Source organism: Cotesia typhae, unplaced genomic scaffold, assembly GCF_013202065.1.
Source record: "Cotesia typhae breed Kobodo isofemale line unplaced genomic scaffold, CoteBio_Ctyphae contig_26, whole genome shotgun sequence".
Lineage (NCBI taxonomy): Eukaryota > Metazoa > Arthropoda > Insecta > Hymenoptera > Braconidae > Cotesia > Cotesia typhae.
This window is the reverse complement of record NW_027423732.1, coordinates 709,503-737,311: the sequence shown is the minus strand read 5'-3', so window position 1 is coordinate 737,311 and position 27,809 is coordinate 709,503. Positions and strand designations below refer to the sequence as shown.

At 31.7% G+C, this 27,809-nt stretch overlaps 6 protein-coding genes across 7 annotated transcripts; 3 read left to right on the top strand and 3 right to left on the bottom strand.

Moving 5' to 3' along the window:
* Positions 1-375: 375 nt before the first annotated feature.
* On the bottom strand, positions 376-2,897 carry Prosalpha2 (proteasome alpha2 subunit). The gene is made up of 3 exons (XM_074239925.1): positions 2,751-2,897; positions 2,069-2,401; positions 376-840 (listed from the first exon to the last, which is right to left on the bottom strand). The coding sequence occupies exons 1-3, from the start codon at positions 2,789-2,791 to the stop codon at positions 510-512; spliced, it is 705 nt and encodes a 234-aa protein (XP_074096026.1). The 5' UTR covers positions 2,792-2,897; the 3' UTR covers positions 376-509.
* Positions 2,898-2,945: 48 nt separating this feature from the next.
* LOC141525419 (interleukin enhancer-binding factor 2 homolog) lies at positions 2,946-6,139 on the top strand. The gene is made up of 4 exons (XM_074239914.1): positions 2,946-3,089; positions 3,575-3,874; positions 4,948-5,512; positions 5,735-6,139. The coding sequence occupies exons 2-4, from the start codon at positions 3,581-3,583 to the stop codon at positions 6,019-6,021; spliced, it is 1,146 nt and encodes a 381-aa protein (XP_074096015.1). The 5' UTR covers positions 2,946-3,089; positions 3,575-3,580; the 3' UTR covers positions 6,022-6,139.
* Positions 6,140-6,274: 135 nt separating this feature from the next.
* Scgbeta (sarcoglycan beta) lies at positions 6,275-8,937 on the bottom strand. Its single transcript, XM_074239924.1, has 3 exons — positions 8,568-8,937; positions 8,249-8,498; positions 6,275-7,096 (listed from the first exon to the last, which is right to left on the bottom strand). Exons 1-3 carry the CDS (start codon positions 8,681-8,683, stop codon positions 6,473-6,475), a joined length of 990 nt encoding a protein of 329 aa, XP_074096025.1. The 5' UTR covers positions 8,684-8,937; the 3' UTR covers positions 6,275-6,472.
* A 444-nt stretch (positions 8,938-9,381) lies between these two features.
* LOC141525418 (uncharacterized) lies at positions 9,382-16,163 on the top strand. 2 transcript variants are annotated; one of them, XM_074239913.1, is made up of 6 exons: positions 9,382-9,657; positions 9,757-9,888; positions 10,713-13,133; positions 14,097-14,461; positions 14,522-14,621; positions 15,001-16,163. In XM_074239913.1, exons 2-6 carry the CDS (start codon positions 9,769-9,771, stop codon positions 15,973-15,975), a joined length of 3,981 nt encoding a protein of 1,326 aa, XP_074096014.1. In that variant the 5' UTR covers positions 9,382-9,657; positions 9,757-9,768; the 3' UTR covers positions 15,976-16,163. The 2 variants fall into 2 exon arrangements, with proteins under 2 accessions (XP_074096014.1, XP_074096013.1); XM_074239912.1 differs by having other exon boundaries at positions 9,753-9,888.
* A 597-nt stretch (positions 16,164-16,760) lies between these two features.
* On the top strand, positions 16,761-25,364 carry Ube3a (ubiquitin protein ligase E3A). Its single transcript, XM_074239489.1, has 9 exons — positions 16,761-17,015; positions 17,221-17,333; positions 18,284-18,419; positions 18,709-18,997; positions 20,094-20,459; positions 21,024-21,883; positions 22,455-22,933; positions 24,275-24,724; positions 25,152-25,364. The coding sequence occupies exons 2-9, from the start codon at positions 17,287-17,289 to the stop codon at positions 25,270-25,272; spliced, it is 2,748 nt and encodes a 915-aa protein (XP_074095590.1). The 5' UTR covers positions 16,761-17,015; positions 17,221-17,286; the 3' UTR covers positions 25,273-25,364.
* Positions 25,365-25,469: 105 nt separating this feature from the next.
* Positions 25,470-27,484, bottom strand: Crim (QVR superfamily protein crim). Its single transcript, XM_074239508.1, has 3 exons — positions 27,293-27,484; positions 27,049-27,195; positions 25,470-25,894 (listed from the first exon to the last, which is right to left on the bottom strand). The coding sequence occupies exons 1-3, from the start codon at positions 27,345-27,347 to the stop codon at positions 25,608-25,610; spliced, it is 489 nt and encodes a 162-aa protein (XP_074095609.1). The 5' UTR covers positions 27,348-27,484; the 3' UTR covers positions 25,470-25,607.
* Between the last annotated feature and the right edge of the window lie 325 nt (positions 27,485-27,809).

The window sequence follows — 27,809 nt, the reverse complement described above, 5'->3', positions numbered from 1 at the left end:
ATCATCGTACAGGCTTTTTGATTACGTCAAATTGAAGGGCATTAAATTTTCTAAAAAAGCTTTTCAGCGAAACAATGGAAAAAAATTTTTTTGAAGCCCGTAGACCTTTTTTAAGACGAGAAAAAATTTGGAAAATTTTTTTTTTTGTAGTTTTCTTAGGATTCCTCCAGACCCGAAAATGATAAAAAATTTTCATGGTCATATCTGAAAAACTAGACACTTGGAGCTATAATTTGTTTTTTTTTTTTTGCTGTACGATCATTTTCCTCGGAGTTACAGCTCGTTGAAAATCACCCAAAACATGCATTAATACCTGCATAGTAATTTAAAAATTATTTCTATTAAAAAAAAAAATTTTTACTAAAATAAAAATAATTTTTTTGAAAGTAAATAGCAAGTTTTTATTTTTATACTTAACTCCTACAATCTTCTCACCAATCAAACCTTTATTGAAGCTTTAAAAGTGTAATTATAGAAGTACAAAAAAAGGATAAAATAATTTTTTTAAATTAAGGAATATTCGCAAGGTAATCTTTGACGTGAGAAGGATCGAGTCGTCTGAACCCGCTGGCATCACAAATTCCGACTTCAATATTGTCAGCAGTCATCTGTCCCTCAAACCCTTCCTTCAACGTCAGAATGGCAGTGTGTACAGCATCATCCAGCTCGAGATCTTCGCTGTAACGTTTCTCGAGGAAAGTTTTTCCGTTGATGAAATTTTTTCCCATTGCTGTTGCACGCCAGGCAAAGTAAGCGCCTGATGGATCGCATTGGAATAGATAAGGCTTGCCGTTGTCCCAACCGCAGATTAGTAGCGATACTCCAAATGGTCTTACACCTCTGAAAAATTTATTAATTATTAATTAAGACATTTGAAAATTTTACAAATTTTTTTTATTAATAAAAAATGAAAAAAAAAAAAATTTTTATAATTTTTAACGAATAAATTATAGCAAGAAAAATTTATAAAATAAAAATTTCATTTTTAGAAGCTCTTAAATAAAAAAAAAAATTTCACGTGTCTGATAGGGTAAGTGTGGGTATTACTGCGGTTTTTTCGGTAGGTCTTACTTCAAAAGCATTTTTATTAAATTTTTCAAACCTAACAATAATTTTTTTTTTTTAAACCAAAGTTTGACTCATTATTGACTCAAAAAAAAATCAAGAGTGCGATAAACTAATATTTTCTTTAAATAATAAGCATTTAAAAAAAAAAAAGTTCATATGGATGTATTACTGCGGGCATAAAAGGAGCTTGTCTCTATTACTGCGTGACAATTACTGCGTGCCTATTACTGTGGATGAAATTCAATGATAAACAACTTTGGGATCATATAAGAAATTAATAAAATACGTTTGAAAGATAATTATTTGTTTAATAAAATGACTGGATTAGAAGGTACTCCTCAAGTAATTTCAATTCATATCAATTAATAATAATCACCGGAATAGTGATGTATAACATAACAACCAGAGTTTTTATAGTAATTAAAAAAATGAGCTTTGTCGAAGAAGCACAAATCTTGATTTAAAAAAAATCATTTTGAATTTTTTTAAATCAATCAAACAAAATTTTGAATAAAGTTACATTGACTTAATTTAATGAAAATTTCTTGGTTTTAAAGTTTTTCTGCTTAATTTAATACAACAAATTCTTTATTATAATGACCGCTTGTATTTTTTATCAACTTTGATTTATTTGTTTTATTTTTTATCAATTTCTGTTTATAATTTATTTTTAACTAAGAGCAATTTGAAGGCAACTTGAACTGTCAATTGACAGGCAATATTTTCTTTTTAATTTAGAATATATGGATTATTTTACACCCTTAGTAATTGGTAGAAATGCATACAAATAGAGGTGCTTATATTACTGCGGATTATTGAAAACGTTCGCAGTAATACAAGCATGTTCATTTTTTTGGCAGCAATTACTGCGTCCTTAAATAAATAATATTAATTGATGAAAATTGAATTTTTAATGCAACTTGAACTGTCAATTGATAAAATTAATTATGATTAAAAATTCTTTTAATTTTACTATAATTAATTACAATAAATAATTTACCCAGATTGAGTGTACTCCTGCATGAGCATAGCAACTCTTTGAACCAACTGAGCAGTAGGAATAGGCTCGCGGTACACCAAAAAGTACTGCTGGGCCATTTTCCTAGCTTGCTTGACAAGCAGCCGGTAATCCGGGCCCATTCCACTGTAGACCATTCCAATGTGCTTGGTGATCATCTCAACCTTGCTAAGACTGTGCTCATCGTACAAAATAGACTTGTGTTTATTTTCTGTAGCCAGGACTATTCCATTGCAGGCTTTTATTCCAACACTTGGTGCTCCAGCTGCGACTGCTGCCAGTGCATATTCTATTTGCACTAATTTACCCGAAGGGCTAAAAATGAAAAATTTATTTATTAATTTTTTATAATTAATTAAATTAAACAAAAAATTTTTATTTTTTTTAATACAAAAAATTATCAAATGTTAATTTAATTTGTCATTTTTTATAATTATTTTTTTAAATAATTTTTTAAGTATTATTATTATTAAAAAAAAATGTTTTTACATTAAAAATAATTATAATTTTTATTATTTTTATAAAATTGAGGTTAAAAATTAAACATTCAACAAATTCTCAAAACTTGTCAATAAAAAATAAAAATTTTAATTCAAAATTAAAAAAAATAAAAATTGAATTTTTTAAAATTCAATTTTAATAACAATAAATAAATAATAATTACCTAAAAGTTGTTAAAGAAAAACTGTATCTCTCAGACGCCATGACAATCACTTTTCACAAATTGTGTAGAGTCAGTCAACGCTCTGAAGTTTAATTCAAGTGCCCAATACCGGTAAAGTTACTTATATTCCCGCCAGGCGGCAGCACTTGTCAGTTCTGTCAGAAAAAGAACAATTATTATTTTTTTTTCTTTCAGTTGGAGAAATTGCTAACGGCTGGGTCAAACTTCAGCAAGGTAGTAAGAGGTTAATATTGATAATTAATATAAACAACCGGCTGGAATTATTTTATCATTTTTTATACAAATATTTACAAGATACAAATTTTATAAGTTAAAGTTGTGAGTATTGATTTTTTTTTCTTTTTATTCAAAATGTTTATTTTTTTTTTAATTGCTTATTTTGTTAGAGTATATTTAGAAGTATTGATTTTTGTGAGAGTGAATTTAGCAGACATTTAAAAAAATTCTAATATATTAAAAAAAAAATAAACTTGTTCTGGAAAATTATTAAAAAAATTTTTTTTCAATTATTTTATTAATTAATTGGAGCTAAAAAATTTTTTTAATAAATTTTTGTTACAAATTTTTTAATTACAACAATAATAATAATGATAATAAATTATGAAAAAAAAAAATTTTTTTAGCTCCAAAAAATTACAAAAATTTTTTTTTAACAAAAAAAAAAATTACAAAAATCATTTTTTAACAAAAAAAAAAAAAAAAAATTATCTGCTAATTTAAGTCTCAAAAAAATCTTCTAAAAATGAACAGCTGTTAAAAAAATAATTTTTTTTAATAAAATACAAATAAATATATTTTAACAGACAAAAATGGTCAGAGGAAGAGGAGGAATGATACGAGGACGTGGAGGAATAGGCCGAGGAATGGGTTTCATAAGAAAGCAATTTTTACTGAGACATTTGTTTGACTACACACTATGCGAAGCAGCGTTTCCACCGGTGAAGCCCATGCCGGATGAGTCGGACTTTACTATGGCTTTGCTAAAGAAAAATTCTGACATGTGTCCGACTCCCAAGGAGCAGACCGCGATTTTGGATCTTACTGTTAAATTGCAGAGTGTTTTAGATAATTTAATTGTTGCTCCAGGAACTTTTGAAGCTTGTGTGAGTAAATATTTTGATTATTAGATATTTGGGAATTTTTATGAAAAAAAAATTTTTTTTTTTCATTGAAAAAATGAATAAAAATCGAAAAATTCCTCATAATGGTGATTTTTGCAAAAACAAAGAATTTGAAGCTTCGGAGCACTATGAAAAAAACATCCCAGCGCTTTGAATTTTTCAGGGATTTTAGGGGACACATGGAGGTTGAAAAATTACCAACGATATCCTTTGTTCATCCATTTTATCCAAAGTTATACCAAGTTATCCAAATATCCTTAATTATGCGAATTTTTGTCGTTTTTTCAGTTAAAGTTTTCAATTGAAAAAAAATTTTTTTAACAAAAGCTATTCACGGTATCTTATAGAGAATATCGTGTAGTTTTCAAAACCGTCCTTCGATTTCCTATACAATCATTATTTCCAGAGTTATTGATTGTCAAAGTGAAAAAGTACTTTTTTGCTTTGACTGACGATAACTCCGCGGCAAATCATCGTAGAGGCTTTTTGGTTACGTCAAATTGAAGGGCATTAAATTTTCTAAAAGAGCTTTTCAGGGAAACAATGAAAAAAACCTTTTTTGAAGCCCGTAGACCTTTTTTAAGACGAGAAAAAATTTGGAAAATTTTTTTTTTGTAGTTTTCTTAGGATTTCTCCAGACCCGAACATGATAAAAAATTTTCATGGTCATATCTGAAAACTAGACACTTGGAGCTACAATTTGCTTTTTTTTTTTTTTTTTTTTGTACGATAATTTTCCTCGGAGTTACAGCTCGTTGAAAATCACCCAAAAATTTCGATTTTTTTTTTTTTTTTTTTATATATTTATATATATGTATATATGAAAAATATATCAAAAATGCATGTGGGTACTCAAATGAAAGCTCTTGATGAGTGTAACATCAGGATGAGCTTATATTTTTAAAAATGTCAATATTTAAGAAAGTACAGTGCAATTTAACAAAATTCATTATTTAATTTTATTTATTTATAGCTCAAAATATTTTAAGCTTAGAATTTATTTAAAAATTATCAATTTATTAAAAAATTAAAAATAATTATTAATTTAATTACAGCAATTGGAAGAAGTAAGAAAAGTCGGTAGCTTTAAAAAAGGAACAATGATAAAAGGCCACAACGTAGCAGACATTGTCGTAATTTTAAAAACTCTGCCAACAAAAACAGCCGTCGAAGCTCTTGGCAATAAAGTCTACTTGGATTTAAAGACTGTTAATCCAAAAGACGTGTTCAAGCTAACCCAGACCGAGCGTGGCTTCGACATTGCCAACAACGAAGCAACGGTAAGAGTTTTGATAACAACGCTGCACCAAAATCTTCGTAAACTGGAGTCTGATCAGCACATTGATGTGAAAATCTGCCAAGGACATTTGGCAGCGATAAGACACTCGCGTTGGTTTGAAGAAAACGCTCACCATTCCAGCATCAAGATCTTGATTCGGTTGTTGAGAGACTTGCGGAGCCGCTTTGAAGGTTTTGAACCTCTTTCTCCCTGGATGCTTGATTTGCTGGCTCATAATGCTATTATGAACAATCCTGGGAGACAAGCTTTGCCGATTAATCAAGCTTATAGACGAGTTCTTCAACTTTTGTCTTCTGGGCTATTTTTACCTGGTTCAGCAGGTTTGTTTTAATTTTTAGTGTCATTGAAACAGAAAAATTAGTATAACTCCTAAAATATTGATTTTAGGGAAAAATTGTAGCTTAGAAAATTTCCTATAAAAAATGTTTCTATTCTTTAGGTCTATTTTTAATATTTTAGGAGATATTTTCCAAACTTTTTTTTAGAAAATATAGTAATTTAAAAATGATCTTGAAAATTATTAATTTTAAAAAACATTTAAGGTATTTCGGATCCATGTGAAAGCGGAAACATCCGAGTGCACACAGCAATGACCCTGGAGCAACAAGACCAGGTCTGCTTGACCGCCCAAACCTTGCTGCGCGTCCTAGCTCACGGCGGTTACCGTCCTCTTCTGGAAGGAGCGAACAAACTCGCGGTTGAAATGAGCGTTTGGCCGGGTGGCGTCGTCGCAAGTCCCCTGGACAAAGCCTACGAGCCTCCCACGGACCAAGAGCAGCAAGAAGACATGGACGAAAGCAACGAGGAAATGATGACTGACACAACATAATTTTAAAAAAAATTTTTTAATAATCATCTCTAAGTCACATAAATTAAATCTGATTTTAAAAAAAATTGTAATTTTTTTCAGACTTGTATCCAATTAAAGTAAAGGCACCAATTAGTAACAGGGGTCCAATTATTGACTCTCTATTATATTTTAAATCTTATTTAATAATCTACAATATTAATAACAATCAATTTTTTTTTACACTCACTAATTTAGGAATTCAAATTCTTTGTTTTTGCAAAAATCACCATTATGAGGAATTTTTCGATTTTTATTTATTTCTTCAATGAAAAAAAATTGTTTTCTTAAAAATCTTTATTCTTTCAATTGTAGAGATTAATTTTTCAGGAAATTTGAAAAAAAAAATTTTTTTTTCAGTTTAAAATAATGAACTCTAACGATGTTTCTTTTAGTATCAATAATTTGTGCTTTTACCTTTATAAATAAACAATTACAAGCAAGGATTGTCAGCGGACATGCTGACTCTCGCACAATTAACCCTAACATTGCCGGGAGGAATGAGAACCCTGAAGAGTTTTCCTTCCGGCATACAGACGCAAATTTTATACGACTCACTTCCGCTTCCGACAACTCCGGAGGCAATCGGAATTTTTTTAGTGTCCAGGAAGACGCCGTTGGCCGCATCGACGACGATCGAGTCGTTGCTCTTGAGCTTGACCTGGTTGTCCGCCATCCAGACTATCTGCTTGCTGTCGAGCCTGAGGCTCTCAGCTCCGTGCATGGTCACCTCCCGGTTCGAGTCCACGCTCAGCGACTCGTTTATCGGCGAGACTATCCGGTGGGTCTGCGCCACTCTAACATTTAACTTTAGGACACCACTGGGGAGTCCAAAGTTTGGAAAGTCCGTCGAGAAAAATGGATCTCCTGTTCTGTAATCTTTTATTTCAAAAGATTCTATTTGAGACACTGTGGTTCCGTTTTTAAGGACCCATAAGTTCCCTCGAGAGTGGTCGTATCGTCGGTTTTTGACGCTCAAGTGGACTCCTGAGTCGTCTCCAGTTAGTTCCATTGGCTCGTCGCCGTAGCCTTGACATACGCCTTCTTCGACGCAAACCTGGAAAATTTAATTTAATTTTTTAATAAAATTCATCAGCAAGGTAACGGGAATCATTAGATTTAAATTAAAAAGTGTTTTTTAAATTTGAATTTTGGCGGGAGAGTGACGTAGTACCTTTTCCGGTGCGCAACGCCATTTTACAGAAATTTTAAGAACTAAATTTTCAAAATTTGTTTTTTCAAGGCTATATCAACCATACGATTAATTTATTTGAGATTTTGCCTTTAAAAGAGGTAACATGTGCTTGAGCAAGATTTAGGTGCCAGTGTCTTGAGCAAAACCCCTAGTTGCTAGTGTCTTTTTCTACATATGGGTCTTGCTCAAGTTCATGTAGAAAGAACTGCTTCAAGATTTATATATAACTAGCTCAAGTAATCTTGTGCAAGAATATGAGACAAGTCTAATGAAAGGTGCATTGAAAAACTTTCTGACGGATTTTTTTAATCAGAAACTCACAACAGACACTTACCCATGACTTGCTCAAGATTTGCTCAAGATCCGTAATTCTCAGTAATTTGTTCATTTCTAAAGCATTTTTGAACCAAAAACTAACAGCAAATGTTGAAGCGTGACTTGCTCAAGATTTGCTCAAGATGCATGATGCGTTATATATTTTATAGCACTTTTTCCCCCTCCACTACTTGAAGATATATTGATTCAGTGGTGGTCATTTTAAAATAATTTGTCTTGATTGATAAAACAGTAGGTCTATACTCTAAAAGGTTAAGCTGAATGAGATCCACTGATCCTGTAGTAAATATAGAAGGGGTAGAATGATGCGAACGGTCATTCGAAAACATTTGATCTTAAGCAGATTTTGAGCAAGTCTTGCACAAGTATATTCAGCATGCTTCTTCTGGTGTCAGTCTTTCTCAAAAATTGATATAGTTAGTTTATCGATAAGCATCTTCAGATTTTCTCAATTTTCTTACACAATTCTTGAGCTATAATCCGGCCCAAAGTTCTTGTACAAGGCTTGTTCAAGATTTGTCAATTAAATTTGCTACAAGTATCTGGAGCAAGACCCATAGATAGAAAAATATAGATTAAAAATTCACACAGTACTTTTTTCAAATTTCTACATGTAGAATTTTTAAATTAATTTTTTTTTTAAAACAACAATTATTGATATTAAAAATTTAATTTTACCCGATCAAGATCCGTTTTACCAAAAAACTTGACCAGATTTTCACTAGGAATTATCTCCAGAGACTCCATTCCCTGAGAGACTCTCAAAACAGAAATTATCGTGATACTCAGGAGAAGATTGCTAAACCCTATCATCGCCAGGATGAACGTCAGGGTCCAGAGACAGTACCGCTTCTTCTCGCTGTCAAATGAAGAAGGATCCTGCAGTGCTGAGAGCGATGGAGATCGCTTCAGTCCAGATACGTCAGTGCTGAAAATTAAAAATAACTTAAAATACTTATTTAAGGATTTTATAATTTAATAGAAAATTATTACATACCTGGAAGTGTGATTGCGGATGTTTTTTTTTATCAGCGGTCCCTCGCTGTTTGATAAATTGTCCTCAGTTTTTGACATTGATGGGGAACCAGCGTCCGGCTCCAGGAAGCTCGACATTTTATTTTTGTGCAGTAAACTGATCTGAGAGAGTTGGAATAAACGTGAGCTTTAAAGCTCTCGGATTTTAGCGCTTGCGCTTTTGATTTCTATTATCGAGCTTTCATTTCCTTCTCTCTCTTGCTTCCCTCTCTTCTTTTTGATACATCAAAACTATGAAAAGTTTTATGACATTTCTTCAATGAAAAAAATTTTCTTTTTTGTCATAATTTAATTTTAAATTAAAAATTTACATAAAAATTAAATTTGTAAAATTTTTGAATGACATTATAAATTTAGCTGTCACTTCACAATTATTTTAATTTTTTTTTACCAAATAAATTATAGCAAAAAAAAAATTATTAAAAAAATTATTTTAAAAAAATTGCATTTATAATTTATTAAAATTTCTACACCAAATAAATTTGCTCCAAAAAATAATTTTAAAAAAATTGCATTTGTAGTTTTTTAAAATTTCTAAATGTCAATTTTTTTTTATAAATTTTTTTTGCCATGATTTATTTTTTACAAAAATTCTTAAAATTATCAACTAAGTTAATTTTCATCTAACCTCAATGACATAATTTTTTACATTGTTAAAAACAATACTAAAGTTTAATAAAATTTAAATTTTAATATATTATACGCTAAAAAATTACTTAACTATACATCCAGAGTGACTATAGTTTATTATCAATAAAATGTCGTTGCGTGTGTGTGATGATGCTGGATCAGCAAATGGCGTGGTTTGTTATCCGCAATGAAAAATAAAATTAATATAAATAATAAATTCCTGGAATAAAAATTCCATTTTTTTTTTTTCAATCTGTTAAAAGTAAATATACAAACAAATCAATCAATTAATTTACTAATTTTAAACAAATTCCAAGTGTTAATTATTGTAAACTGTCATGGTTGATTTTTTATTGTTGGAGGTTAAAGTATACGCGAGGAATGTTTGAGTTGCTATTGCTATTATTGATGATTTAATTTATGTGAGTATTTTTTTTTTAATTTTTAATTTATATTTTAGAAAATATTTTTATTAATTTAATTTTCTTTTTTTTTTATTTTAATTTTTTTTTTAAAGATAGTAGGCGGATAAAATGTCGCCGGAGACGAACCAAAAGAAAATCTGTGTTTTTTGTAATGATCCGGAGGATAATGAAATTAAGTATGGGAAAATCCATCAACACAATGGGATCATTACTCATTATTATTGTTTGGTAAGTTTATTTTATTTTAATAAATAATTACAAGTAATTTAAATTAAAAAAATGAAAAAAATTTTTTATTTAAATTAAATTAAATTAAATAAAATAATAAATTTTATCAATGACATTCAAGTTAGCTGTCACTTGACAATTTTTTTATTTTATTTAACAAAAAAATTGTATTTTTTTTGTTTTGTTTAAATTTCTAAATTAAAATTTTTTTTGTCATAATTTATTTTTTATAAAATTTTTAAAATTATCAAATATGTGCTGAATTAATTTTCATAATTTATCAATTATAATAAAAAAATTAATTTTTCACAAATTTTTTTTTTAATTTTTAAATGTGGAATTTTATATTAATTTTTTTTTTAAGAATTTTAAAAATTGTTCTAAGCTCAAAAAAAATTTTTTTAGAGGTCGCTCCAAATTTTTTTAAATTTCAAAAATCGAATTTTTTTTTTTTTTTCTCGTTACAGTATAATTTTTTAGACCAAAAAAAAAGTTTCTAGAAGTTTCAGTTCAAAATTTAAATTTTAAAAGGTCGCTCATAATTTTTTTTTCTTTAATTAATTATTATTGAGAGTTTGTTTTAAATAAAAAAAAAAAAAAAAATGTAAGGAATTTTAATTTGAATTTTAAAAGGTCGCTATAAAAAATCTAAAGTAATGCATTAATAATTATGAGCGACTATTCAAAATTTTAATTTTGAACTGAAATTTTCAGAAACTTATTTTTTTTTTTGGTTTTAAAAATTATACCGTAACAAAAAAAGAAATGTTTTACTAATTGGTGCCTTTACCTCATCTCTAATTTAAAATTCTTGAAATATCCAGCTGCTGTCATCCAACATGCAGCAAAGAGGCGGCGACGACGAAGGAATCCTGGGCTTTCTTCCCGCGGACATAAACCGTGAACTAAACCGCGGGAAAAGACTAGTCTGCGTATTCTGTAAAAGAAAAGGCGCAACCCTGGGTTGCGTGAACAAAAAATGCAAAAAAGTGTTCCACTTACCTTGCGGCCTAAAGAACAACACCCTGCACCAGTTCTTCGACCAATTCAAGTCCTTCTGCCAAACCCACCGTCCAAAGCAGCACATCGACAGTACGGTGCTAATGTCCACCCCGGAGCGAACAACCTGCTGGATTTGCTTCGACTCGGCATCCCGGCAAGACGCATTCACGACTCTCTGGGCACCATGTTGCAAAAAAAACGCTTGGTTCCACCGTGACTGTGTTCAACAATTAGCCCTGAGCGCTGGTTACTTCTTCAAATGTCCTCTGTGCAATAACAAGAAAGAGTTCCAAAGCGCGATGCAAGAGTGCGGCATATTCGTTCCAAGCCAGGACGCATCCTGGGAACTGGTTCCGAACGCGTTCCAGGAACTGCTCTACCGACACAACAGATGCGACGCTCCCGAGTGCCAGTGTCCTCAAGGCCGGGACTACAACAGCGCCACCAATTCCTCCTGGGAAATGGTTCTCTGTCGAACTTGCGGTTCTCAAGGAACTCATGTTCGTTGTAGCAGTCTCAGATGGGCCAAGTCCTGGGATTGCAACGACTGTGTCTCAATTCTTTCGAAAAAGTTCGCTGAAACCAACACCAGGATCAATGGAACCGTTCCGCATGACGTTGAAGTTAGTATCGACAGCGATGATGAGGATTCTTCCAGTAGTGTCACTAAAGCTCTGGAACTTGCATCGATTAATCTTAAACCAGGACCAAGGTCTGCTAAGCTTAAACAGCTTCATCAGACTGCTCAACAACTCCCGGAAACTACGACGATTCAACAGCTTAAAAACATTCTTGATGAACAGCAAGCGGTTCAAGGTTCCTCTGATAGAGGGCAGCGGATAAATCCTGATGAAGATGAAATTTCTATTCTTGAAGTTAAAAAAGTGACGCCTAAAAATTCTCCTGAGAAAATTCTTCAAGTTGTTAAATATCCTGAGTTGTCAATTCAACCTAGAAAATCTTTACCTGATACTTCTAATCAAAAACAAAATGATGTATCGATTTTTCGCAGCAATGATAGTCAAAGATTTACTTCGGTTCCTGGAACTTCTGTTCCTAGAACATTGGTTCCTGGAAACACCGTTCCTAGAACATCGGTTCCTAGAACCACTGTTTCTAGAACACCGGTTCCTGGAACAACTGTTTCTAGAACACCGGTTCCTGGAACAACTGTCCCTAGAACATTAGTTCCTGGAACCACTGTTCCTAGAACATTAGTTCCTGGAACCACTGTTCCTAGAACATCCGTTCCTGGAACTTATGTTCCTGGAACCTTTGTTCCCATATCACCGGCTTCTGGAACTATTATTAATGGAACTTTTATTCCTAGAACGTCGGTTCCTGAAAATATTGTTCCTGGAACTTCTGTTCCTAGAACATCGGTTCCTGGAACAACTCTTAATGGAACTTATGTTCCTAGAATTATTGTTCCAGGAACTTCTGTTCAAAATAATTTACCTGTGACTAACTCAGTACAAGAATCAACTGTAGAAGGAACAGCAAGATGTAGACAAGATTTTTTGTTAAACAAATCTAATCAAAGTCCAAAAAATACTAAAGTTATTGAAGATGTTATAGTTGTTGACAGTGATGATGAAAATGATGGAACATCAACAGCACAACCTGCTGAGGAATTAGCATCACAGTCTCAAGTTGAAGCATTTAACCCAGCAGACGGGCTGATGAATATCAAGATACTTGAAGTGACGTCTTTAGCTCCTGAAGAATTTGCCCGGGTGCAGGATAACTCAACGAACGTAGTCGACGATTTGGATCCTCCAGTTCAGAATTTAGAGACAGACTGCTTGAGTTTTCCTTCAAGTGAAAGTGTTAGCAGTGACAATTCTTCACAGGGAGCGTTCAGCAAAAGAAAAGCAGACTCACCCTCGGTCTTGTCGACTTTGGTTGACAGAGTTAATAATGTGATTGATACAAACACTCGGGAACTGATGCGAGCATCGCTTCCGCCTAAGAAACCAAGATATAGTCCCATTGCTCCAGCTCCTAAAACGACTGATGTTAATCCTACGACGGCTAGTGTGTCGAATTTTGCCACGGGAATGACTAGGATTGTTCCACCTAGTGATTATCTACCAAATCATGTGGTATCTTATGCTGGAGGTATTTCTTTAGCTAACTCTGCGGTTATCAAGTACTGTGACAAGCAGTATATTCTTCCGCTTGGACCGCCGAATAATGTGCCAGTGACGATGTCTTCTGAAGAAAATGACCAGCAAATTCCTGTGAGTAGAAAGATTTATTATTTTTTATTTTAATGGAAGGTAGAAACGCCAATTAGTCACCGGGTTAATTTTAAAATAATGTTTGTGTCTTTTTTTACCTATGGGTCTTGCTCCAGATACTTGTAGCAAATTCAATTGACAAGTCTTGAACAAGCCTTGTACAAGAACTTTGGGCCAGATTATAGCTCAAGATTTGTGTAAGAAAATTGAGAAAATCTGAAGATGGTTATCGATAAACTAACTATATCAATTCTTGAGAAAGACTGACACCAGAAGAAGCATGCTGAATATACTTGTGCAAGACTTGCTCAAGATCTGCTTAAGATCAAATGTTTTCGAATGACCGTTCGCATCATTCTACCCCTTCTATATTTACTACAGGATCAGTGGATCTCATTCAGCTTAACCTTTTAGAATATAGACCTACTGTTTTATCGATCAAGACAAAATTATTTTAAAATGACCACCACTGAATCATAATATCTTCAAGTAGTGGAGGGGAAAAAGTGCTATAAAATATATAACGCATCATGCATCTTGAGCAAATCTTGAGCAAGTCACGCTTTAACATTTGCTGTTAGTTTTTGGTTCACAAATGCTTTAGAAATGAACAAATTACTGAGAATTACGGATCTTGAGCAAATCTTGAGCAAGTCATGGGTAAGTGTCTGTTGTGAGTTTCTAATTAAAAAAATCCGTCAGAAAATTTTTCAATGCACCTTGCATTAGACTTGTCTTATATTCTTACACAAGATGTCTTGAACTAGTTATATATAAATCTTGAATTAAAATTGATATTTAATATTTGAAAAAATCTAAAATTAGTGTCCATAATTGGCAGTTCTACTTAAATAAAAATAGATATCAATAAGGCATGATAAAATTGAGAATAACTTGCTGAGGAACATTGATCAATCATTGCTCCTCATGCATTTTCTCTTGTATAACTTGTAATTCTAACAGTCCGACGGGGATGCAGGCTCCGAACCTGCTAGCGAGTTCAATCTACCAGCAACACCAGCAACAGCTACCGTCGAACCAGTACCAGAGGCACATTCATCATCATCACCACCACCATCACCTCCACCAGCAACCTCAACCGCAGCCAGAGTCACCGCCAGAAAAACCAGCGCCTTGGAGACACGAGTTTCTAACCAATCCACCTCTGCAGCCGATTCGGGAGCGCCTTCCACCACCGAGGTCTTATCCAGGCTCACGGGCAACCCGAAGAGTCCAACAACTTCCTCAGGTAGCCCAGTCGAATCAGGTGCAGCCAGAACAAGAGTCACAAAAACAAAAAAGCACAACCCAACAACCGACGACCAACAGTAAGTTAATTTGCCATCTATCTAATTGGATTTTTAATTATTATTTTTTTATTTATTTAGCGACGACGACTGCTCCAGAAGTAATCGATTTGGAGTAAAGGGTCAGAAGATTTTATTGAGAGACTTGAAATTTCGGATGTGTTCTAATAATTCTCTTGAGGTAAGTTTTGAAATAGAATTTTTTAAAAAAAGTGTAGAATTTTTTTATTATTCTGTTCCTAGAACATTGATTCCTGGAACTATTGTTCCTAGTACAACAGTTCCTGGAACCATTGTTCCTAGAACCAGTTCCTGGAACTGTTCCTCAAACAATTGTTCTTAGAACTGTCGTTCCTTGAAAAACGGTTCCTGGAACTTTTGTTCTTCGAACGACGGTTCTAAGAATCATTGTTCTTCGAAAAACAGTTCCTAGAACTATTGTTCTTCGAACAACAGTTCCTAGAACTACAGTTCCTAGAACTACAGTTCCTAGAACTACAGTTCCTAGAACTACAGTTCCTAGAACCTAACCAAACTAATTTTTTATCTTTTAATTACAGATAACTGCGTACGATAATTATAGAATGAACATAGATTTAGATAGCGCGATTAAGTCAGACAATGGTCAAAGATTGCGTTCCGGGCGGAACAATGTTTGTATCGTAAAGCCAAGGTCTTCGCGGGTTCGTGGACCTAAATCAAAACGGATGAAATATGAAAATTTATCCAGTTCCATTATTGATAACAATAGCAACTCAGATAATAATAATCCATTATCTAACGACAGTGCTTCCGACAGGATAAAAGCAGGCGATAAGTCAGCTGATTCTTCAACAGCGGTGACACCTAACTCAGGAAGTAGTAGTTACAATTATCACCAGACGTCAACAGACACTGCCAAAGAAAATCTCAAACCGAAATTTAATCAATCGGTTAATATTGACGCTAATTTAAATGGTGGTGATTTTAATGGACGTAAATTACGCTCGTCAAAGTGTCTTGGTGATATTGATCATCAAAATTCTAATAATATTAATAATAATAATGATGTTGAAGATTCTGAAATTAATTGTGTAAATAATGAAGAAATTGTGAATAAAAATGATTTATTGAACGATAATCAAGACGGTGGAATGAGCTGCCATGTGAGCATTGATTTAAATCGTATTAAATCGTTGATCGATGCTAAGCCTAATTTGTTTAAAAAAACTCAGAGCTTTGATAAGTTGTTCTACTTGACTGAAGATCAGCTCAATTCAAAATTGAATAATAATAATAATAATAATAATAATAATAATAATAATAATAATAATAATAATGGAAAATTAAAGCGCAGCCGCAGTTGTGATAGTATTTTTACACCCAATTCATCGCAACCTCCTGCCGCGCCATCTACTGCGGCTGGAACTGTTCCAACTGTTCCTACTGTTCTAAGAACCGTGACTGATTTTGGAGAAAAAGGAACTTTAGAATCGAAAAAAAGCAGGAAAAGAAAAAGAGGACGTAGTTTTAGAAATAGTGGTAGAGTTAGATAAATCAATAGTATTATTTTTAGTAATATTCTTTTTATTATTAATTATTATTATTATTGAAAGTGTATTATATATGTTTGTATATTCAATTTTGATGTATAAAAAAATTTTCATATTTATAGAGAGGTTTATTTAATTAAGTCTTTGAATTTATACTTTTTGAATCCTAGATTTAAATAAATAAAGTTTTATTCAGTAATAATTTTTTTTAAAATTTCTAAAAAATTTTTGTAAATTTTTTTTTTGCAATTTATTAATTTAAAAATGTTAAAATTAAAACTTAAAATTTTTAAGGTGCCTTTTTATTTTATTATTTTTTTTTTTTTTTATTAATTATTCAGGAAGTTTTAAAAATTTTACTACTTCACATTTTTAATTCTTTTCAATCAATATTTTTAAAAATAACAATAATTTTTTTTTTTAAATAAATTAATTCAAAAAAATTTTTAAAAATTAAAAATGCAATTTTTTTTAAAATTATTTTTTTTAAAAAATTTGTTTGTTAAATAAAATTAAAAAGTTTTAATAAAAAGTATCAAAATTTAGAATTCTGAATTTTTTATTTTATTTTTTTAGAAGTTAAAATTTTTAAAATTATTTAAAATAAATTTAAAAAAAAATTAAATCAGCTGTCACATTTTAAATTTCCCGCCATTCATTGCGCACTTTCTATACTCATAAATAAACTATACCAAAAACCAACACAAGTATACTCAATATTTATTTACACATATATACAACACACATTATACATAATTTTTTTTTCCTCAACATTTTATCAACAAAAATAGTTTAATTAAATAGTTAAAGTTTAAAATACGCAACAATTAATTATTTATTATTTACAAATAAATAAATAAATAAACCCAAGCTACCAAATAATAATAAATAAAAAAAAAGTAAATAGAAATAAAACCAACAAGTGAAATTTAGCAATTCAGAAATTCATCGTAAATAAACAATTGTCATTGACATTAAATGTAATTGCAAAAAAAATAATCACCAAAAAAAAGGCTCGACAATTAAAATAGAAAATTATTTAAGTGAGTATTTTGAAAAAAGATTTATTTATTTATTATTAAATGACAATGATGCGCAATTTTGATTTTTTACAAAAATAGAACAAAGAAAATTTTAGTGGATATATTTGTTAATTTATAAAAATAGCATTCACTTATTTCAAAATTGTCAATAAACACGCACAAGCTTAACCTTAAAAATAAAATTAATTTTATTTTTATTTTTCAGATTTTTTATTTAGTTTTTATTTAAAGCTGACAATTTTTATTGAAAAAAGGGAATTATTATAAATCTATGAACGGAAAAGCTTCGGAAGACCCTGGAGAAGATTTTACTTCCAGGTTAGTAATTTTTTTTATTTATTAAAGTGACAATTTTTTTTATTTTTATTTATTTTTTTTTTTTAAATACAATTTAAAATTCTGGATTTTAAATTTTGGGAATTTTTAGTGTAAGTTAAAGGTAGCTGTCACGTTTTTTAATTTTTTTATTCATTAATTTTTTAATTTGTTAATTATGACATTAAAGTTAGCTGTCACTTGATTAATTTTTAGTTTTATTTAACAATTAAATTAATTCTTAAAAAATTATTTTTAAAAAATTGTATTTTTAATTTTTTAAAATTTCTAAATATTAATTTTTTATTTTTATTTTTTTTTTTGCCATAATTTATTTGTTAACAAAAGTTTTAAAAATTATTAATATTTTCAACGATTTTATTAATTTTTTTTAATAAAAAAAAATTGATTTAAAAAATTCAATATTTAGAAACTTTAAAAAAAATTTTTAACATAAAATCGGCTGCAGTTACCGATCTGAAATAGAAATCGGCACTTTTTTTTGGACATATCAATTCTTTAGATCATCCTAGACCTGAATATACCAAAAGATCGGCACTTTTCCAAAAGATCGGTATGGAACTTGTGTTCCGCATTGAAACCGTCTTGGAACTAAAGTTCCAACCGCGATAACTACTAAACTATTGGAGTTACAAAAAAAAGTTTCGGACAAAATTTGTAGTACTTTTGATCCCTTACAAAAAAGAACTCGAATAATTTTTTCGTATTTTCAATATTTTACCCAAAAATTCACTCTTAAAATTATAACCAACAAATTTTGAACTTTATGAATTTTTGTAATTTTTAGTGAAATTTTTGACTTAAATATTGAAGTTACAAAAAAAAGTTTGGGACAAAATTTTTAGGAAATTAAATTTTCTATAAAAAATGTCTCTTATGATTTTTTTGTATTTCTAATTATTAAGTAATTAATTAATTAATTAATCTTATAGGGTAGGAGCGGAGAGTCCGTGCAGTGACATGAAGCGCGCAGCTGCCAAAATGTTGATAGAACGTTATTTTTATCAATTAACCGATGGCTGTGGTAATTCACAGTGCGACAATCAACACTGCGCCTCTAGCGGCAAGGTAAGAAATTAAAAAACGATTAATCAGTCAATTAATGGCATTAATCCCTTAAAATATCGAGATTAATCTCGATTAATCATCCCTGTACTTGAATCTAAAGAAGACTAATCATTAATTGATCAAAAATGCTTGATTAATCATGATTAATCGTGATTAATCGATAGTTTAAAGTAAAAAAAGACATTTTAAATTTGATATTATTAAAAATGTCAGTCATTACTCGGGATTATTAAAGTAAATACATAAAAATTTCTTGATTGACAAGTGATTAATCTGATTAATCTTCCAGGTGACGAATTTGACGCCAAATCAGGCGGCAGCGCAAGCGATCCAGCTATTTTCACAAGAAGCCCGTCTTTGCGACGGAACACAGCCAAACAAAATACCTCGAACAGCATCCGCGATTAATAATAACAATAATAATAATAATAATACTAACAGTAATAGTAATAGTAATAATAGTGTTATAAATAATCACAATAGTAATTCAACGACAACGTCATTAACGGAGTCTGGTCCCGCGTTAATGGCTAAAAGTATGCCGAATAAAACTATGAACCCGTCGAGTTCCGTCGAAGGTAAGTTTTTATTAATCAATTATTAATTTAATTAATTAATTATAATTATTTGATTAATTAGTTTCCTGTTCCCATTCCCAAGAAATCCCAAGTGAATTTATAAATAATTTACGTCAAAATGACGAAGATCAAGATTTGAGAGACGACAGATCGGAAAAGCAGAAAAAAATTAATTAGTAAAAATTTTGATTGCTCACAGTGCGGAAAAAAGCTTGAAGATGGCGCCACTGGTAGCGAGGATGAGAGCGGGAGTGGGAGTGAAGAGAGCGAGAGTGATAGTGGAGGTGGGAGTGGGAGTGGGGAGAGCGAGAAGTTGATATCCAATGAGAGCTTCAGCAGAATTTTGAAAAACTGCGATGTTAAAATTCCGGTTAAAAAAAGGGGAAGGCCGAAGAAAGAGGAGAGTAAGAGGAAGACAAAGAAAATTGAGAGGAGGGAGAAAAGTGGCGGGGCTAAGACTGGGAGGAGGAACAAGAGAATCAAGTTGGACGAGGAGGGGGAACAAATGGAGGAGGGAGAGGGGGAGCTTAGAGACCCAGTTATTGAATTGATGGTGTTGGCGATGTATCTCAGATATTTGGAGGCTAAGAAGTATAGTTGAAAAAGTTACTAGGGAAAATTCCCTAGATTTAGTCACTAGAAAAATTGAAAATTTCCTAAATTGAAGAAAAATCCCTAGATATGGAAAATTTTACTGAGTGAGAAGTTACTAGAAATTCCCTAGATCAAGAAAAAGTTACTAGAAATTTCAAAGAGTTGACAAAAATTACTAGACTAGAAAAAAGTTACAAGAAATTAAAGTGGAAAATTCCCTAGAAAAATTACTAGACACAAAAAATTCCCTAGATTAATCTAAAATCCCTAGAAAAATTTTTATTTGAAGTAAAACAGCAACCAAAAAAAATTCAAAAATTCCCTAGACTATAAAAGTCCCTAGAAAAAATCCCTAGATATTTAAAAATTACCTAGATTTTTATAAAACCTTACAATTTTTTTCTATAATATTTTTTTTAACCAATAAAGAATACATACCAAAATCTAAATTTGATATTTTTTTTATATTAATTATTTATTATAAATAAATTGAATTTTTCAGGAAAACAAATTCCATATCTAACAGAATCAAAACTTATGGACATAATAGAGCACTGTAAATCCGAGGGCTCTTACTCAAAGCTGATAAGAACTCTAGGAGAAGTTTTTTCGTCTTCGGAAGCGCTCAGTCTAAGTTTCCAGAAGGCCGAAAAAAATGACTCGCCATTAGCGGCGCTGCTTGACCGAGCGCCCGAGTCGTTACTAAAGCAGCCGAGAGACCTCAGTAAGGAAGCTGTTCGATCTCTGCAGGGCGAAGATAAGGACATCGACAGCAGCGACCCTTCTCCGACTTTGCCAAGTGTAGATGACACTACTGTCGATTTGGAGGCTGTAAGACGCTCATTCGCGGCTCTTATGACTCTACCAGGTTAGTTTTAATAATTAATTCGGGTTAATTCGTCCCCGAGAGTATAGTAATCTAGATAATTTCCATATCCATAAAATCCCGAGTAAAATGAGCCGTCGCACGACCCGATTGCTCTCAGGTCAATTTTGATTAATGATCTATAGATCAATCCAAAAATTATTAACGCGATTTTTTTAATGAACGCTTTAAAATTAGTACCAAGTGTAAGGGGTCATTTTACTCGTAATTCTAAGCTCTAGGTTGCAGCACAATCAATTTTTAAAAACACCAAATTTTTTTTTTTCATTAATCATTAATGGCCCGATTAATGACTGAAAAAATGATTTTCTATAAAAATTATTTGATCACTTTTATTCTCCATAAAATCCTGAGTAAAATGAGCCGTCACACGACTCGATCACCCGCAGGTCAATTTTGATTAATGATTTATAGATCAATCCCAAAATTATTAACGTGATTTTCTCCGTTAAATTTTTAAACTAACCCCCAAGTGTTTATATTCATTTTACTCGCGCTCTCACCCTCTAGGTCGCCATGCCCTTGTTCAAAAAATTTTTTTTCCAGGTGAAGAATTCGAGTCAGCTCTAGTCAATGCATTAGTAACCCTGGCGGACAGCATAGAACTGGACCTGCGAGTGTTCGGAATAATGCCAGCAGACTCAACAGACACTCTGCTGAACGTGTTCCTGATAGTCTTCGAGATCCCGGTGCTGGGTTCCTCGGAGTACCTGGAGTACGCGTTCCACATGTTGTGCAAAGCAGTGAGCTGTCTGCCAGTAGCAGCCCAGGCAAAGTTAGCACGAGTGTGGGCGCGACACTGCAAGTCCCGGCTGGTGAGTCTGCTCCAGGCGCTCCAGCAGCTGATCACGGTCAAGGTCATCGGCGGAACCTTCACCAGGGACTACTGCATCCAGGACGCGGACACGATAACAGCGCCGACCAAAGTCATGAAAATCTTGTACTACGCCAGCATGCTCGCGGGAGAACTCGACCCGGTAGATGGCGTTGCAGAGGAGGAGAGTCTCACTCCTAGGAGCGACAACGAGAAACTCTTCTCCAACAGAATCGTCTCCTTGTCCAGCTTGTCCGCCGGGTCCTCGACCAGCGCCAGCGCCCTCGCGAAGGACCCTCTGGCGGCGGAACTCGGAATGTCCGTTCTGGACGCCAGGACGCCGTTCATCAGCTTCACCGATTTTTACAACGAGCTCCTCAGCGACTCTGTTGAGATGGACAAGGACTTCGCCTACTACAAGAGCGAGCAACCAAAAAAATTTAGCTTCATGAACTACGCTTTTATACTCACTCCCGCTACTAAGACTCTCGGGCTGTACTATGATAATAGGATAAGGATGTACAGTGAGAGGAGGATGAGCTTCTTTCAGTCTTTTGTTGGACAGCCTACTAATCCCTATTTAAGGCTTAAGGTATGCATTTTTTAATATTTTTACACAAAATTGGCTGCAGTTACCGATCTGATATAGAAATCGGCACTTTTTGTTGGACATATCAGTTCCTTAGATCATTCTAGACCTTAATATACCAAAAGATCGGCACTTTTTCAAAAAATTGGTATGGGACTTGTATTCCGCGTTGGAACCGTCTTGGAACTAAAGTTCCAACCGTGATAACTACTAAACTATTGGAGTTACAAAAAAAAGTTTCGGACAAAATTTATAGTACTTTTGATCCCCTACAAAAAAGGACTCGGATAATTTTTTCGTATTTTCAATATTTTCCCCTAAAATTCACTCTTAAAATTTATAACCAACAAATTTTGAACTTTGTGAATTTTTGTAATTTTTAGTGAAAATTTTGACTTAAATATTGACGTTACAAAAAAAAGTTTGGGACAAAATTTTTAGGAAATTTTATTTCCTACAAAAAATGTCTCTTATAATTTTTTGATATTTCCAATAATTTTCCCAGAATTTTAATTTTAAAATTTATGATGAAAAATTTGAAGGTTGCTATTTTGTATTAAATTATTTTTTTTAGGTTCGTCGTGACTACATAATAGACGACGCACTAGTGGAACTCGAAATGATAGCAACGGAGAACCCAACAGACCTAAAGAAGCAACTAGTCGTAGAATTCGAGGGCGAGCAGGGCGTAGATGAAGGCGGAGTATCCAAAGAATTTTTCCAGCTAGTCGTCGAGGAGATCTTCAACCCGGACTACGGTATGTTCACCACCCAGGAGGAGACCCAGACCACCTGGTTTAACCCGACCTCCTTCGAGAGCGACGCCCAGTTCACCTTGATCGGAGTCGTCCTGGGTCTCGCGATCTACAACAACGTCATCTTGGACGTCCGCTTTCCTATGGTCGTCTATCGGAAGCTCCTAGGCAGGAAGGGGTGCTTCGCGGACCTCAAAGACTGGAGTCCTACGCTGTATCGCACCCTCACAGAGATGCTGGAGTATCCTGGAGATGATATGCCGGATACTTTTATGCAGACTTTTAGAGTTGGTTACAAGTGAGTTTTATTTTGATTTTTTTTAAATTTAAGTTGCTATAACTCCTAAAATATTGAAAATAGACCCATACAACACAAACGTTTTTTGTAGGAAATTTCCTAAGCTACAATTTTAGTCTCTTACGATTTTTTCCTAAAATCAATATTTTAGGAGTTATAGCCACTTTTATAGTGCCTAAATAATTAATAGGCATTGATTTTTATTTTTTCATTGTAAAGGAACTATAAAAGTTACTATATTTCCTAAAATATCAAAAATAGTCCAACACAACATATACATTTTTTGTAGAAAATGTCCTAAGCTACAATTTTAGTCTCTTATGATTTTTTCCTAAAATCAATATTTTAGGAGTTATAGCCACTTTTATAGTGCCTAAATCAATAATAGGCATTAATTTTTTTTTTCAAATTTTTGAAAAAAAATAGAAATTTTTTTTTTTTAATGTCTTAAAAAATTAATCATTTTGATTGAAAAAACAAAGATTTTTGAGAAAAATTTTTTTTTTCATTGAAAAAAAAAAATAAAAATCAAAAAATTGCTCATATCGGTGAATTTTGTAAAACCAAAAAATTTAAAGCTTCAGGGCACTATGAAAAAAAAAAATCGCAGCGTTTTGAATTTTTCAGGGATTTTAGGGGACACATGGAGGTTGAAAAATTACCAACGATATCCTTTGTTCATCCATTTTATCCAAAGTTATACCAAGTTATCCAAATATCCTTAATTATGCGAATTTTTGTCGTTTTTTCAGTTAAAGTTTTCAATTGAAAAAAAATTTTTTTGACAAAAGCTATTCACGGAATCTTATAGAGAATATCGTGTAGTTTTCAAAACCGTCCTTCGATTTCCTATACGATCATTATTTCCAGAGTTATTGATTGTCAAAGTGAAAAAGTACTTTTTTGCTTTGACTGACGATAACTCCGCGGCAAATCATCGTACAGGCTTTTTGATTACGTCAAATTGAAGGGCATTAAATTTTCTAAAAGAGCTTTTCAGGGAAACAATGGAAAAAAATTTTTTTGAAGCCCGTAGACCTTTTTTAAGACGAGAAAAAATTTGTAAAATTTTTTTTTTGTAGTTTTCTTAGGATTTCTCCAGACCCGAACATGATGAAAAATTTTCATGGTCATATCTGAAAAACTAGACACTTGGAGCTACAATTTGCTTTTTTTTTTGCTGTACGATCATTTTCCTCGGAGTTACAGCTCGTTGAAAATCACCGAAAAATTTTGAATTTTTTTTATATATTTTAATTTTTGTGACCAGTGTATCTTATTTAATTAATTAAAATGTTTTCTTTTTTATAATAATAGTAATTGTTAATTTATTAATTACAGAGACGTATTTGGATCAGTTTTATACCATGAATTATGTGAAAATGGCGACGAAGTCTACGTAAACCAAGAAAACAAACGGGAATTCGTCGACTCTTACGCAGATTTTCTCTTGAACCAATCAGTGGCCAGGCAATTCAAAGCTTTCCGCCACGGGTTCCAAATGGTGACAGACGAGAGCCCTCTAGGACTTCTGTTCCGGCCGGAAGAGATCGAGCAGCTGGTCTGCGGCTCGAAAGTGTTCGATTTTGCGGAGCTAGAAGCCTCCACGGAGTACGACGGCTACACGGTAGAGAGCGAGGCGATAAAGAATTTCTGGCGAGTAGCTCACTCTCTCCCCCTCGAGAGTCAGCGGCGCCTGCTGCAGTTCACCACTGGAAGCGATCGAGTTCCTGTTGGAGGGCTCTCCAGGCTCAAGATGGTCATTTCCCGTCATGGACCCGACTCTGATCGGTAATTATTTATTATTATCTAGATTTAAAATTCTAGAGTTAAAAAAAAACAATTTTACGGTTTTATAATACAAAATCGGTTGTAGTTACCGATCTGATCCAGAAATCGGCACTTTTTTCTCTTAAAATCATTTCTATTGACCCTCCTGGACTCATATATACCAAAAGATCGGCACTTTTCAAAAATATCGGTAAGAGACTTCCGGAATTGAATATCAAAAATCGGTACTAGGAACATTATTTTTAAATTCGTTTTTTCTCAAGTTAACTTTGACGAAAGTAGGGGTTGTTATATATCATTTTACTCGGAATTTTATGCTCTATAATAAGGCAAAGTACAAAAAAAAATTTCTATAAAAAAAATTTTTTTTTGAAAAAAATTTTTTTTTTTTTTTTTTTTTTAATTAAAAAATTTTTTTTTATTCCAGGTTACCCATAGCGCACACATGCTTTAACACACTATTATTACCAGACTACTCATCAATGGAAAAGCTTCAAGATCGGCTTTTAAAAGCGATAAATTATTCAAAAGGTTTTGGAATGTTATGAAAAATATTTTAATTTTATTACTTTTAACTGATTAAGTTTAAAAAAATCTTTTTTTTTGTTTTATCTCGATGAATAAATTAGTTTGTTTATTTCTTTATTGAAATTTTTTTAAAGCCGTTTAAAAATAAATAAAAACAAATTTTAATTATAAATATATATATATATATATATATATATATATATATATAAATGTATATTTATATAAAATTCTTGTACATTTTGGACGGTATGTTTGTTCTTAATAATAATCATTTAAGATCTATAAAAAAAGGCGACATCTAGAGTCTAAAAATTTGTAAGACATAAAAAAGCTAATTTTCTATGAGTAAAAAAAATTAAAAACTAAATTTGTAAATCAAAGAGAATAAAGTTAAAGGAATGATGAACTTTGCTGACTGCAAAGCGGTTGCCGAATTGCAGCGATTGTCGAAGTAGCAGAAGCACCAGTCGACTTCATCGTAGTAGTCCCGGTGAATGTCCAGCTCTTTGATGGTGTTGTTGACGAAGTGGCCCAGGTGATAGTCTTTGGCAGCTGGACGACAGCCTTCGTAGTGATCGGCAGGTATGTCGGTACGGAAGCCTTTTAATGAACTCAAGCAATCACGAGTTATCAGAGTCTCGGCTGAAAAATTGGTAAGTGTGAGTATTACTGCGGGTTTTTCGGTAAGTCTTACTTCAAAAGCATTTTTATTAAATTTTTCAAAAATAACAATAATTTTTTTTTTTTAAACCAAAGTTTGACTCATTATTGACTTAAAAAAAAAATCAAGAGTGCGATAAACTAATATTTTCTTTCAATAATAAGCATTTAAAAAAAAAAGTTCATATGGATGTATTACTACGGGCATAAAAGGAGCTTGTCTCTATTACTGCGTGGCAATTACTGCGTGCCTATTACTAACGATCAAATTCAATAATAAACAACTTCGGGATCATATAAGAAATTAATAAAATACGTTTGAAAGATAATTATTTGTTTAATAAAATGACTGGATTAGAACGTACTCCTCAAGTAATTTCAATTCATATCAATTAATAATAATCACCGGAATAGTGATGTATAACAGAGTTTTTAAAATAATTAAAAAAATGAGCTTTATCGAAGAAACACAAATCTTGATTTTAAAAAATCATTTTGAATTTTTTTAAATCAATCAGAAAAAAATTTTGAATAAAATTACATTGACTTAATTTAATGAAAATTTCTTGGTTTTAAAGTTTTTCTGCTTAATTTAACACAACAAATTCTTTATTATAATGACCGCTTGTATTTTTTATCAACTTTGATTTATTTGTTTTATTTTTTTATCAATTTCTGTTTATAATTTATTTTTAACTAAGAGCAATTTGAAGGCAACTTGAACTGTCAATTGACAGGTAATATTTTCTTTTTAATTTAGAATATATGGATTATTTTACACCCTTAGTAATTGGTAGAAATGCATACAAATAAAGGTGCTTATATTACTGTGGATTATTGAAAACATTCGCAGTAATACAAGCATGTTCATTTTTTTGGCAGCAATTACTGCGTCCTTAAATAAATAATATTAATTGATGAAAATTGAATTTTTAATGCATAACTGATATTAAAGAAGAGTTATCTTACTTTTATATGCAAAAAATTTTAAATTTAAAGCATTTTATGAAAAGAAAAAAATCTTTTAGTTTTTTCGTACAAAAACTCACAAAAAAGCTATAGTTTACTACCTGTTAGCCAGTTAATTTTAATTTATTAAAATTTATTTAAAATTAAAACTAGCATGCAAATATTACCTCCTTTTCGTTCTGTAACTTTAACACAGACATCATCAGGTTCCAGACAGTATTCTCCCCAGTACCACAACCAATTAAATGGAGTTGCACACCCTGGTTGGTTGCTGTTACACTTGTAACAAAGTAGCCATCCTCCAGCCGCTGAAACTAATTTAAAAAAAATTATTATTATTATTATTATTATTATTATTATTAGTATTATTTTTAAAAATTAAATTATCAAATATAAAAATTAAAAAATTACCTTGTCTGTTTAATAATCCAAAAATTAACAACAAAAACACACAACGCTTAATCATTTTTTTTTTTTTTTAATATTAAATATTAAATTTTTTTTTTCAAATAATTAATTTATATCATCAATAATAAATTTAATAATTTATAAAAAATATTAATGGTCGCGCCCATTAAATGTCGCGTCTTGTGTTGACTAATCCAATAATAATAATAATAATAATAATAATAAAATTCAAATAGTCGGCAAAATAGGACCAACTTACCCCCAAAGTTCTAATTTTTTAAGTTGGTATTTAAAAATTCCAACAGGTGGCGCTAATGGCAAATTTTAAAACTAGAATTTGAATTTGCGCGCGCAAACGCGCGCCTGAATATAAAGCTTGCATATATTTTCATACTTATTATATATTTGACCAATCACATCATGAACCTCAATTTTATATTAAGAAATATTTTAAAATTTAGTGCTTTTGAGTATAAGTATTAAAAATTTCAAAAAATTTTAAGGAATTTTAAGATTTTTT